The sequence below is a fragment of the Helianthus annuus genome, chromosome 13 (assembly GCF_002127325.2).
Source record: "Helianthus annuus cultivar XRQ/B chromosome 13, HanXRQr2.0-SUNRISE, whole genome shotgun sequence".
In the NCBI taxonomy this organism is placed as follows: domain Eukaryota; kingdom Viridiplantae; phylum Streptophyta; class Magnoliopsida; order Asterales; family Asteraceae; genus Helianthus; species Helianthus annuus.
In genome coordinates, this window is record NC_035445.2 from 9307413 (window position 1) to 9321378 (window position 13966).

Below are 13966 nucleotides of genomic sequence, written 5' to 3' on the forward strand. Positions count from 1 at the left end.
TATGTGAACTCTGGTATTGTATTACGTGTGTGTGTGCCTTATGTGTTACTTGTGCGTGTTTACTTATATGTTTGGTGTGGTATTCAATCGAAAATCGAATCGAAAATCGAATCGAAAATCGAAAGGCAATCGAACTCAATCGAAACTGACATCGAAACGTGACTTGTAGAAGATTGTATGTTAGATATAGTGGTTGAGACTGAAAGTAATTTGACTAGGAACTCTATCGTATTCGTATCATCATCCATCAAAATCAAAACATCGAAAATCGTCGCGAAACGCTCAAAGTGGGTCGCGGATCGAACAGGAGGCATCCTGGTTGAACAGGCCAGCCGATCGGCTAGCATCTTCCTAGCCGATCGAGTAGCCCGTTCGATCGGAGCTCCTGGCCAATCGGCTGCCACTTTCCTCTTTTGGAGCCTATAAATAGGGTTGTCATTGTCACACTTTCTATTTTTGGAAAGCTCTTATCGAACCAGCCTTCTTCTTCACCTTTTCTCAGATTTCTCTCAACTCCGGTAAGTTTTCACTCTAATTCTTGTACGGTTTTGATCATTGCATGATTCTACACCTTTCTATCTTTCAAAACTTGATTTCTAACCATGAAATCACCAAGATCTAAGTGTTCTTGGGTGATGTCATCATGGTGTTCTTGACCGGTTTCCACATAAACAAACTAATATTAGTAAGAAACTTAACATTTTTATGAATAATTTCCACTTTCTTCAACCTTTTACACTCGAAACCTTAAAACCGGTAGAAACGGAGCTTGAACCGGCTAACTAATCGTTCTAACAGTTAAGAGGTTCAAGATTCGGATTCTATATACAAGGTTCACCGACGATGGGTTAAACTCTAAACCGACGTTCCGAACCGTTCACCGGCCGGACTTGGGTGATTCCTGTCCGAGCCGAAGAAACGAGTAGGAACGGAGGATATCATAGTTCAACTCGTTATCAAACTACCTCGATATGACAACAAGTAATTAAACAGCCAAGAGTTAGACGAAAGGCCGACCAGGTCAGACTTGCTGGCCGAACGGCTAGGCTGTTCGAACAGCCCAGCCGATCGGACATGCCAGCCGATCGATCGGGCCATCCGATCGGCTAGCACATGGCGTCTCACTTTTCAAACTTCCTGAGGTATAGTATTGACGAAGTGATGTTCGATCGAGTATGCTACTCGGTTGGTAAACATTACTCTTCGGATCATGAGATACAATGCTTCAACACTTGATTGATTTTACAACTCGTTCGTAGTAGGGAATGCCAGCCGATCGAACAGTCTGTTCGATCGAGCGATATCCTGTTGAGAACCACTTCAAAAGTTCCCAGCCGATCGGTTAAGCCGGCCGATCGAACGGACCGTTCGATTGATCGACCTGAAAGGTAAGAACACCTTAGTGCTCTCATATACTACAACGAAAACTTCGAAAGTTCAAATCCTCAAACACAAACACACCATAGGAAGAAACAATCCACTCGAATGGCCCTGCCGATCGAGCCTACCGGCCGAACGAACAGGACTGTTCAACGGACCTACCAGCCGATCGAACAGCCCGTCCGATCGAACCTGCCGTTCGATCGACCAGCCCATTCGATCCATTCACACTTGTCTGTTTTTCCACGTTACTCATTGTTGTGCTATCGAACTATTCAGGCTAACCCTACTCTCAGCGCTCCCTTCAATCCATAATCAACCACTGTGAGTATACTCGATCCCTTTTTGCTTTTACCACTTTTGGGTGTTACATACGTTGCTTATATCAAAACACAAACGATCACACTACTCAAACTATTTGAACGCTAACCAATATGCATGTATTACGTGACTTAATGAATGCTTGTTGATTGTGTTTACACATGGAATGCTGTCTACCTGCCTTAACGACATAGTACTATAGTTTGGACTCAGCACCCGTTCACACGGGGGTTGTTAAGGACAATTACTTGCATGGATTACGGTGGTAATCATGTATTGCGAACCGTCTCGGACGGTCAACCCGCAGTCATTGGTATCGATAGGTCCATGTCGATAATTAACATGCTTCATTTTCCTCTGTGTACGTGCTGGTTATTCGTAAACTATTCAAATACTATATGCTATTATCAAACTTGTATGCTCACCTTTACATTATATGTATTGACTTTATTTTAACGTATGTAACAGGTATTTAGGATGCTTATTTGCTAGGAAAGCGAGGCTAGAATAAGTTTCTAGAAGCCCCCAACAAATGGTTGTCTGCCAAGAACAAGTGTATGGGGCATAGTTGTCTGTAGATCTTGTCCTCTGGCATTACAGCCAGAAAGTCAACAGAATAGGGGTCTAGAAGCAGATAAACAATTGCTGTAATAATATTTGAATCTGAGTTGTCGGACGGAATTTCTTGTTTGGATGATTATCTGTAATGACATGTTTGTTTATTCAGGATACGGTATGGGACGTATCTTTAACTGGATTATATAAATAGTTGTTATGGAAACTTCTGAACAATCTGTTTCGCTCTGCTAAACATTATTTTTTAACTTATTAACTTTAAAAAAAAACAATAACTTTAAAATTGGTGTAAAATAAGGAATCCCAAACACCCACCTAGTGTACCAACACTACATTGCACCTCAAAATAGAAACTGCACACAAATCCATCAACAATTAAAAAGAAAACAAGGAGCGCAACAATTAAAATTAGAGATTTATGATTGATTACCTACCAAATTGATGTCGTGATTTAAACAGTAGCACAATCGTCTTTGTTCGGCGTAGGAACTGGTCATATTCAAACAGAGCGAACGCAATGGACGAGATTTTGGAGAGATAAAAATTAGAGTGAGGGAAATTGTTTTTTTGTGAGAATGAGAGGGAAATCGATGAGGAGTTAGGGGAATGAGCGGGAATATGAAATGATTTGGGAGGGAAATTGATCTTTGGTGAAAGAGAAGAAGAAATTTCTAGGGAAATTTTTAGGTTTCAAAGAGGAAAGAGGAAAATGGTGAAAATTTTAAATTAGTTGTTCAAAAATTTTTGTGGCAGAGGCAAAGTGCCATTAAAACATATAGAAAATTTTGGTGGCATATGCAAAATGTCACTAAGAGCCTTGATTAGTGACATAAAAGTTAAATGCCACTAAATGTATGTGTTAAATACCTAAAGTGCCATTAAAAACAAAAATTAGTGGCACAAAACCTAAATGCCATTGTGCCATTAGATGACTTTTTTTGTAGTGTAGATAGTCTCATTCACACGAAGTAAGGCTAGGTAGTGTCTATAAATAGTCGTGCGGGAGTGCTTAGTATCGATTTTGTGAACTGGACGACGAAGTCCTATCCATTTGTTTCTAAGAGCTGTAAAATGTTTAATGAAAAATTGAAAATTATGTAATCTTGTTTATGTCACCTAATCAAATGAATTCCGAGCATATTGGACTAGGTTACTTAGATATTACCTGAGCATAACGTCGACGAAAACCGTCCTCACAAAAACCCGTTTTCATTCTGACATCATATCGTAATGTGAAAAACTCATCGTAATATCATTGGCAATACGTAAGAACAATCAGCAACGACTCATACGAAACCGATGCCTAAATTGTTCGTTGGTGTACACACAGTTTTCATCAAAATAGTCGGCCACCAAACCATCATGTGCACCTTTAATAAAGTTTGAAAACGTTAATAAATTATAGTAAGAAAACATTTAGCACAACACTTATTTCTAAAAATTCTTAAAAATACTTATACTAAGAACAACATTTATTTCTAAAAAACTGAATGTAAACAAATAATGTATTCTTCCGATCTCTATTTAGCACAACACTCCTTGTTCTTGAATCTAAAGTTTCTTCGTCTGCTTCCAAACTCTAAAATATTTTTTGTGGTCTCCATCATCGCGCTAATGTAAAAGTTTACAGTGTTTCCATCAGAAGATTGATGAACTCATGGCTACTAACAAAATTTTAACAAAATTATATAAAAGGTTTATAGAGTTTTTTTTTTTTTTTTTTTTTTTTTTTTTTTTTTTTTGTGAGAGTACACGGATGGTCCATATGGTTTGCACTTTGTAACGCATATAGTCCTCAACTTTAGCCAAAAGTAGATAGATGGTCCATGTGGTATGTATTTTGTAACACATTTAGTTAATAAACATTGGGGACTAAATGTATTATATAGTGCAAACCACGGGGACCATCCTTGTACCTTTTGCAAAAGTTGGGGACTAAATACATTAAAAAATGCAAACCACAGGGACCATCTGTATACTTTTGAAAAACTAGCGACTAAATCCAAAATTTTGGTTAACCATAGGGACATCCATATAGTTTACTTTTTTGTGATTTGAAGAAGAGGATTGTACGAAGGTGAAGAGGATCGTGAGTTTTATGTTTAAATGTGTGGGTAGATGTAGGTTTTAAAATTTAACAAAAAAATTTTTTTTTTTTAAATATGACCATTGTATAATGGCTGAATTTTTTAAAAATCAATAACAAAACTTCATCAGCGAGGTCGGGGAATTACTCCCATTTGCACCGATCAAAAAGAAGGGGGGGGGGGGGGGGGTTGTACTCCATCAGGGCCGACGCCACCTCACCCTCACCCTTCCTCATTCCGACACTACACCCTTAGCCTAATATTGCACAAATGCACTCCAATAGTTATGAACCCAAATATTTGAAAACTAGCTTAGTAGAGATGATGTATATATGATGCTTCTCTCAGGAGTGGTTATATCGTCATGATGAACAATTTAATTTCTACCTACCAAGTTCACACCACTAAAAACTTAAAAAACTATTTGTTTATGTAAAAAAAATATATATTTTAGTTTTGTTTATTTATCTATCCCCTTAATGATAGGAACGTGAACTAAGATGTTGCATTGGTAAACTAAAAAAATTGCGAGTTATCAACATGCAGAGATGACTTCTTGTATTAAAAACGGCTTCGTAAAGTAAACTCGTTTTAATTAAATCGTTTCTTAATCTTTTACAATATCCTGAAAAGACCATAAGAAATAGTAAACGTTGACTTTCTTCGTTTCATAACTACACGGATTCCCTAATGGCTCTATATATTGGACAAAATCTATACACTGTTTCCTTCAACACAATTACCATTTTGGAAATGGGAAAACTAATTGCAAAAAGTGCAATTTATTGTGTTTTTATTCATTTCCTACTAGTAGGGAAAGTTGTAAGTCGTCATTTGCAATATAATGCTGTGGAGTTGGTGTCGGATGGTGTGAGTGATGAATCGATTCTACGTCTGAAAGGAACCGATTCTTCTGAAGAGGAGTGTAAGCTGATGTACGGGTTTTTGCCATGTTCAACGAATATCCCGAGTCATATCTTCCTCATTGTGATTTATGAGTACCTGTTATATCATGGTGAATCCTATGCTGGTGGTGACGGGAGAATATTCCGTGTCCTTGGCAAAAAAATTTATGCTTCAATATTTTCTCAGCTTCTTGACTCCCTTCCAGATTCTTTGATTCTTCTTGGTAAGTTCTCTTTTTTCATGTCCTCCATATCAACTGTGTGAAACCATCTGATGAATTACTGTGATGCAAATTATAATTAGCTTCCTTAATGAATTACCAAGAATAACAGTGATGAGTTATTGTAGTCAACACATGGAACCATCTGATGTAAACAGCCCATGGCCTTGTGGTCTAGTGACACGTGAAATAAATCCCTGCAACTTCAGGCTGATTAGGTGTTATTTAGGAGTAACATATTGTTGTTAAAAAAATCTAATGTAAACAAGGTTTAAGTATTTCTTGCCTGAATCGAACAATGGAAGTAACAATGATATTATTGCCAAAATTGATAAAACAACAGTGATGGAATGTGTGTAAATATTTTATTAACTTGAAATCTGATTGAACGAATCAGTTGATCGAGTCATACCAGATCATCCCTATTCATACTTCGCTTGCGGTTACATCTGAACCGGCATGATTGTTTAAAGAATCTATACAATGATTTCGGTAAAATTAACACTAATTACATAATAATCCTACTAGAATTAATAATTACAATTTTAACCCAAAATTTATTAGAAGAACAGTAACTTATCGGGATTAACACTAACTAATTATGTATGCTTGTTACACAGTGTGATAACTTGAGTTCCAAATCCGTGAATTTATCTTTTTTTTTAGGATTTAACTCCCAAGTTGTTAAGTAGTATATCATAACCATCGAGTTGAATGTGATTGCTCCAAGTTACAAAACTATTTTCTGACATCTATTCCCTTAATTGTTTGAAACTTAGCAACTGGACTGTCCTGTAATCAAGAAAAAGCGCAAGAATACGTTGTAACAGGTGCAGGGTTGCTAGCTGGATCATCAGTATTACTTCTCACACTTCTTTGGGGAACATGCTTCATCTTCAGCAGAAAAGAATTTACGGGTTTAAATTCTTCATATCCCTTAACAGGTATGATCATTATCATTTTCTATTATCTTGAATCTGCGTAAAAGCATGTGAGATCATTTATATTAGATATATATATGTATTATAATCTAGATAGTGTGACAAATATTATTATTATTATTAGATATTAGTATAACCTAAGGTTGTGGCAGTTACCCTAACCGGCCGCAAATATATGTATTCAACATTCTGTACAATTTCGATTTTATCAATTCATATTCATATGAACATATTATTCATTCTATCAAAACCCTAGAAACCCCAACAAAGTGGTATCAGAGCCACACGAATCGATCGTATACTGTCAACCACGAAATCCAGATTCCTGTTATTGACTATATTCTGTCAAATGAATCCAGCAACCGGCATTCAATCACAAATTCCAAAACTTTCTGGGGAGAATTACTATCACTGGCATATCCAGATAAGGGTTTTACTGGAATCTCAAGAATTATGGAGTATTGTAGAAGACGGATATCAAGAATTAGGAACGAATCCTTCAGAAAACGCTATCGCTGCACATCGGGAATCAACGAAGAAAGATAGAAGGGCACTGCATATCATATTCCAGTCGGTTAATGAAACTGTGTTTGAACGTGTTGCTATGGCGAAAACGTCAAAAGATGCATGGACCACACTGCACAAGTCTTACAGGGGAGAAAATCGCGTCAAAACGGTAAAATTACAAACCTTAAGATGTAGTTTCGATGCTTTAAAGATGAAAGAGGGTGAGACTGTTGAAGATTATTTCAATAGAACAACTTTAATTGTAAATCAATTAAGAATGAATGAAGAAAAAGTGAGTGAACAGCGTGTAGTAGAAAAAATACTACGAAGCCTGACTCGAAACTTTGAGTCTGTGGTTATCACGGTAGAGGAAACAAAAGATTTAGAGAATATGTCCACCGAAGAACTCATGGGCATACTCCAATCCCATGAACTACGGATGAAAATGTATGATGATGTTCCCATAGAACATGCATTTCAAATGCAGAATTCGAACACGGATAAATCCGGACAGAATTTTAAGGGAAAAGGCAAAAACAAAGGCAGATCTTGGGGCTCTATAAGATGTTTTAATTGTCAGAAACTTGGACATACGGCCAAGTTTTGTCCAAAGAAGGACACGAACGAACGGTCTGACAATGTTCTAATTCATAAGGAAGATGAATTAGATGAGCAACGAGATGATACCATGTTTATGATTTTCAACATGGAGGAGATGATTAAGGAAGATTGCTGGTACTTGGACAGCGGGTGCAGCAATCATATGACAGGTAATAAAGGCCTGTTTGTCAAGATAGATGAATCACTTCAAAAGGAAGTGAGAACGGGGGATGATAAGCGATTAGAAGTTCAAGGAATCGGAGAAGTAATGATATCAATTAAAGGTCAGAAAAAGAAGGTTCAAAATGTATTTTATGTGAAGGGATTAAAGCATAACTTACTAAGTATAGGCCAATTACTACAAAAGGGTTACAAAGTAGAGTTTATGAAGGAACGGTGTATCATCAAGGATATAAACGACAGGATTATAGGGATCATTAAAATGACAAACAATAAAATGTTTCCTTTGAACCCTGAAAGTGACATGTCACTTGCACTATCAATGACAACAACTGATAGTTCTACCCTATGGCATGAACGATTTGGACATATAAATTATGACACCTTGATTGAAATGGGAAACAAAGAACTAGTACGAGGCATACCAAGAATCACAAAAAATTCAAACATATGTGAGGGATGCGTTGCGGGTAAACATGCTAGAAAGCCATTCCCAAAGAAGTCAACGTGGCCGACGGACAAACCTTTACAAATAGTTCATACCGATATATGTGGCCCCATGAAAACGGAGTCTATTGGTGGATGCAGGTATTTTATTACGTTTATTGATGATTTCAGACGAAAAACATGGGTGTATTTTCTCAAGTTAAAATCAGAAGCTTTAAGTTACTTCAAACAATTTAGAGCACTTATGGAAAAACAATCAGATCTTAATATTAAGACACTAAGATCTGATCGGGGAGGCGAATACTGTAGCAAAGAATTCCAAGATTATATAAAGATGAGTGGAATACACCACCAACTAACGAACAGCTATACCCCTCAACAAAACGGGGTGGCAGAACGAAAAAATAGAACTCTGATGGAACTCAGTCGAAGCATGATGAACATGAAGAAGTTAGATAATAGTTATTGGGCCGAAGCCGTGGCCTGTTCTGCTTATATATTGAACCGTACAGTAACGAAAACAAGACCAGATGTGACACCATATGAAGCTTGGAATGGACGAAAACCAAGTGTTGAGCACTTCAGGGTGTTTGGATGTTTTGCATATGTCCATATTCCAAAACAACTTCGAAGTAAGTTAGATATCAAAACCAAAAAGACTGTATTTGTAGGATATAGTACAAATACAAAAGGATATAAGTTTATAATCCGCTAACTAATAAGACTATAGTTAGCCGAGATGTCATCTTTGACGAAAATAAGGCTTGGATATCTGAATCTGAACCCACATCGACACCTTTTCTGATGAACAATGGGGATAGTTCAGCTATAACATCTCAATCAAATCCAGAACCTATACTGGATGCTACTGCTGGAGATGGAGTTGCTATCGGAAGTCCTGAAATCAATAACAGTCAAGACGGAATGGAAGCAACAGCCGAAAGCACAGCAAGTGAACAAACATCAATGTCAAACTCCGGAATTCAACTTAACGATGAGTCTTCTACAGATTCAGAAAATGAAACTATCAATACTCGAACTATAGGAAGTATTTATAGGAACACACGTGAACTTACAGAAGAAGAGATTTCTCACAAATATAGTGGAAATCAAACCGTCAATTTCGTCCTTTATGCACAAGCAGATCCAGCATCTTATGAAGAAGCTAGTAAAGATGTTAAATGGCAAGAAGCTATGGACAAAGAAATAGAATCCATATATAAAAATCAAACATGGGAATTACTAAATCCTCCAATGAATCAGAAGCCAATTGGTGTCAAATGGATTTATAAGACTAAGTTTGATGAGTATGGTAACGTAGACAAATACAAAGCAAGATTAGTTGTGAAAGGATATAAACAAAAATATGGAATAGACTATCAGGAAGTCTTCGCTCCTGTGATTCGGTTTGAAACGGTCAGACTAGTTCTAGCATTAGCTGCAAGGAATGACTGGTATTTACATCAAATGGATGTAAAGACGGCTTTTCTGAACGGAAACTTAAATGAACAAGTATATGTAGAGCAACCCAAGGGATATGTCATGAAAGGGCAAGAAGAAAAGGTATGTCTTCTTAAACGTGCACTGTATGGACTAAACAAGCTCCTAGAGCATAGTACAGTCGAATCGACAACTATTTTAAGTTACATGGATTCAAAAAGTGCACATACGAACACACCTTATTCGTTAAAGACACCAATGAAGGAAAATTGGTGATATGTCTATATGTGGATGATTTGATTATAGCGAGTAACTCTATGAACTTAATTGACTCTTTCAAAAGCATGATGAAGGAAGAGTTTGAGATGACTGACATGGGGAAACTACACTATTTTCTTGGTATGGAAGTTTCATATGAGAATGGGAACATAATTCTCTCTCAAAGAAAATATATGCGAAACTTATTAGATAAATATAGGATGACTAATTGTAATTCAGTCTCCACTCCCATGGAATATGGATTAAAACTATCAAAGGATGATTCGGAAGTATTTGCTGATGAAGGAACATATCGAAGCCTTGTTGGAAGTCTTATGTATCTTACTAATACCAGGCCAGATATAACATATGCTGTAACGAAAATCAGCAGATTTATGGAACATCCAAAGAAAAGCCACTGGGAAGCAGGGAAGCGAATACTCAAATACATCAAAGGAACATTAAGTCAAGGGGTCACATACTCAAAGGGTGGACAAGGAAAACTGATGGGTTTCAGTGACAGCGATTATGCAGGAAATGTGGACGACAACAAGAGCACTTCCGGACATGTATTTCTTCTAGGGTCAAGTCCCATTTCCTGGCAATCGAAGAAACAGAAAGTTGTGGCATTATCATCAACGGAAGCGGAATATATGGCTTTATCTTTAGCCGGATGTCAAGCAATTTGGATCAAAGGCATACTTGACGAGATTCAGGGAAGAATAGAATATCCAATACCAATTTATTGTGACAACAAGTCCACAATATGTTTAGCAAAAGATCCAGTTTACCATGGCAAGAGTAAACATATTAGAGTTAAGTATCATTTCATTCGAGACTTGATCAAGAAAAAAGAAGTAGAAGTATTATTCTGCGCAACGAAAGATCAAACTGCGGATATCATGACTAAAGCATTACAAAATAAAGACTTCTCTAGGCTGAAGACTCGTCTCAATATGGAAACTATCTAGCTTACGGGAGGATATTAGATATATATATGTATTATAATCTAGATAGTGTGACAAATATTATTATTATTATTAGATATTAGTATGACCTAAGGTTGTGGCAGTTACCCTAACCGGCCGCAAATATATGTATTCAACATTCTGTACAATTTCGATTTTATCAATTCATATTCATATGAACATATTATTCATTCTATCAAAACCCTAGAAACCCCAACAATTTATATGTTTTTTATAGGGTGGGGTGTTCATACAGATGAGGAAACCACTTTTCATGCGAGAATTATGTTCTTTTCACTTATACCATTTTTAATCATCCTATTTCCAAGTGTTTTTGGTATATCATATTCTACTCAAGAACACAAGATCGTCCTACTGGTGTCACTTTCTGCTTCGGTAGTTTGTTTAATCTCATACTTCTGCTATCAGGTATACATTTGTTTGATTTACAAAAATGTTGGTAAAAGTTTATGGAATGTAGATGCATTACTTTATTCTGGTTATGTCGCTTTGGAAACCATTTTTTACAGCGTTCTGAGCAAAGGATATGGAAAAGGAGATTGGAGTATGCAGAAGTCGAACAAAAAGTCGAAATGCATGTACCATTTTATGAGGTACAGGCTCTTATGATGGACAGAGAAAAACATTTGATAATCAGACAAAAGGAAATGGAGAAAAAGTTAACTAGTGCTGAAGGTAACGAAGAAAGTACAATAATGAGCAAGGGAGAATTTTATGAAATGTTTGAAAACTGGCTTGATGACACAAAAAAGTTAATCGATAATCCATATTCGATGGATAAAGAGAAGACGAAATACAATCAGGTATCTGTCACAAAATGATCTAGTATCAGTCTGCTTAATGAACTTATATGAAAATTGGTTTGGGGTATGTGCTATTCCTTAATCATACCTTTCGATTGTATATTTCAGGTTGTGGAACTGTTACTAGAAGAAAAGAACAAATGGATAAAGCTAATGTCGCGTATCATGAAACGTTCTTCCGGAGTGAAACTTTTTAAACCAGATGGAACTCTAGATGAATCTGCCATAGATAGGTAATTGGCGACGTTATACTGGTATACGCGTTAGAGTGGCAATTGTGACTCATCAACTTTTTAATGGGTTGATTTTGGTTGCGTTTTATTTAAAAGGGTTCATGTTTATAACGTATTAGTTATTTTTCATAAAATGTACTAAAAAGTGTGTGTAGATCAATCCAAGCTGTGAGTACGATCCGTACTAATAAATGTCTTGTTTCAAACCCACCCATGTTGCCACTTCTCTTCTGTTAATATCTTACAATAAGGTCTAACTTTCTGTTAAACTTTTCAGTTTCTTTGATTACATCGATACGGACAAAAATAAATATATTACACGGAGTGAACTGAAGGGAAACTATAACGAGATACTGGTGGATGACGAAATAGCGGATATCATAATGCGACATTTGGACGTCGATGGAGATGGAAATATAGATAAAGCAGAATTCAGATTGGGAGTTAAAAAATGGGTCGCTTCATGTGACTTACAAAAGCAGTTGCAGGACAACAACCAAGTAAGAAACATCATCATAAAAGCACTGTTTTATTCTGAAATAATAGAAAACAAAAGAAAATTAGAGATGGCAATTTCGATCCACTAGAAACGGTTAAAGTAGTCAAATGGTTGAAAGTTAGATTGATACTGTAATAAATTAATAATGTGTCATTCTTATCTGTTGCCTAACCCATTTAACTTGCTAACACAAATAATTTCGTACAGGAAACTGACGAGTATCATAAAACTGAGGCAAAGGAGAAGACAGAGGAAATGGTTAAGGCAATAATACTATTGATAGTTGGAATCTTAATGATAACATTCTTGGCTGAGCCACTGGTGGAGAGTGTTAGACAATTTTCAAACGCTGTAAAGATAGTGCCCTTTTATGTGTCATTCATCTTAGTCCCATTGGCTACAAACGCTAGAACCGCAATTGCAGCAATTAGAGCTGCACGTCAGAAGAGACATCACACAACATCTTTAACTTTCTCTGAGGTTTGTCCCTCGCTTGATACCAGAAGTAGATCGACCCATATTTTCCTATGAATGAGTTAATATGGGTTGTGTCTCAAAACCGTGACATTGGTCAAACCAGATAACAAGAAAAGGCCAACATGTCGAATGGGTGAAAGTCATCCAAAGTCTATATTTTACGCATACAATCTTCTAAAACATCAGTAAAGTATTTAAAAGCAAATTACTAAAACATCAGTAAAGTATTTATAAGAAAATAAAAAAAAATAATAAATTCATGGGATAACCCACTTCAACCTTTTTTGAAAAGACTCCTTTAACCTAAGCCCACTGTCCAGAGCCATTTTGAAAAGTGTTTCTGGACTAAGCCAGTTGAGCCCATTTATTGTCTTACTGGACCTGCCCATCTTGCCAACACTAAATTCTGCCATCTACTTGCACATGTGGTAATTTACAAGCTCAATATTCTTGAAATGCAGATATACCACAAGGTTTTCCTGAACAACATTCTAGGATTTTCTGTTCTTGTCTCAGTCATATATTTCCGTGGGTTCACGTGGCATTTTTCAGCAGAGATTCTAGTTGTGGTCATTGTTTGCATGATAATGGGACTTATCGCAAGTTTCACATCCAAGTTTCCGGACTGGACTTTGCTCATCGCTTTCCCTCTCTATCCGTTATCTATGGTAGTTGTTTATTTTGTAAACGATGCTTTTCAGTTTACTTGAAACTTGATCGAGTCTGAGAGGCGTCGGGTATGCTGTACTTTTCACGTCAGTTTCACGCATTGCACATTTCCTTCGCATAAATCTGTATTGTTTGAGAATCTGGATTGTAATAATATGTCTTGTTAGAAATAACTCGTTGATGTGGCCTTACGGATCATTTGAGTAACGTTATCAATATGACATAACTAGTCCCCGACAATTACTTGATGGTAGTAATTGTCAAAGTTGATTAGTTCAAGGGGCAATTATGATTTCCCTTTAGGTACCATTAATAGAGAATACATAGAGTTTTTATAAGGGATCACTATTCATGGCCATTATTCATTAATCTTTATATATATTGATGATAAGTGATCAAAAACTTATGAAGAACAACAATACTAAGAATTTTC

At 36.5% G+C, this 13966-nt stretch overlaps 1 protein-coding gene across 1 annotated transcript; it reads left to right on the forward strand.

Annotated features, from left to right (window-relative positions):
- Positions 1–5054: 5054 nt before the first annotated feature.
- On the forward strand, positions 5055–13731 carry LOC110897633 (sodium/calcium exchanger NCL1). Its single transcript, XM_022144392.2, has 8 exons — positions 5055–5493; positions 6270–6434; positions 11070–11260; positions 11362–11655; positions 11764–11888; positions 12166–12388; positions 12595–12867; positions 13326–13731. The coding sequence occupies exons 1-8, from the start codon at positions 5055–5057 to the stop codon at positions 13572–13574; spliced, it is 1959 nt and encodes a 652-aa protein (XP_022000084.2). The 3' UTR covers positions 13575–13731.
- Positions 13732–13966: the final 235 nt, after the last annotated feature.

Bases quoted from the DNA above. Each gene is read 5' to 3' on its own strand.
- LOC110897633 (XM_022144392.2), top strand. From the start codon at position 5,055: ATGGCTCTATATATTGGACAAAATCTATACACTGTTTCCTTCAACACA. The intron at 6,435-11,069 runs GTATGATCATTA...TGTTTTTTATAG, and splicing joins TTCTTCATATCCCTTAACAG to GGTGGGGTGTTCATACAGAT. The intron at 11,889-12,165 runs GTAATTGGCGAC...TAAACTTTTCAG, and splicing joins GATGAATCTGCCATAGATAG to TTTCTTTGATTACATCGATA.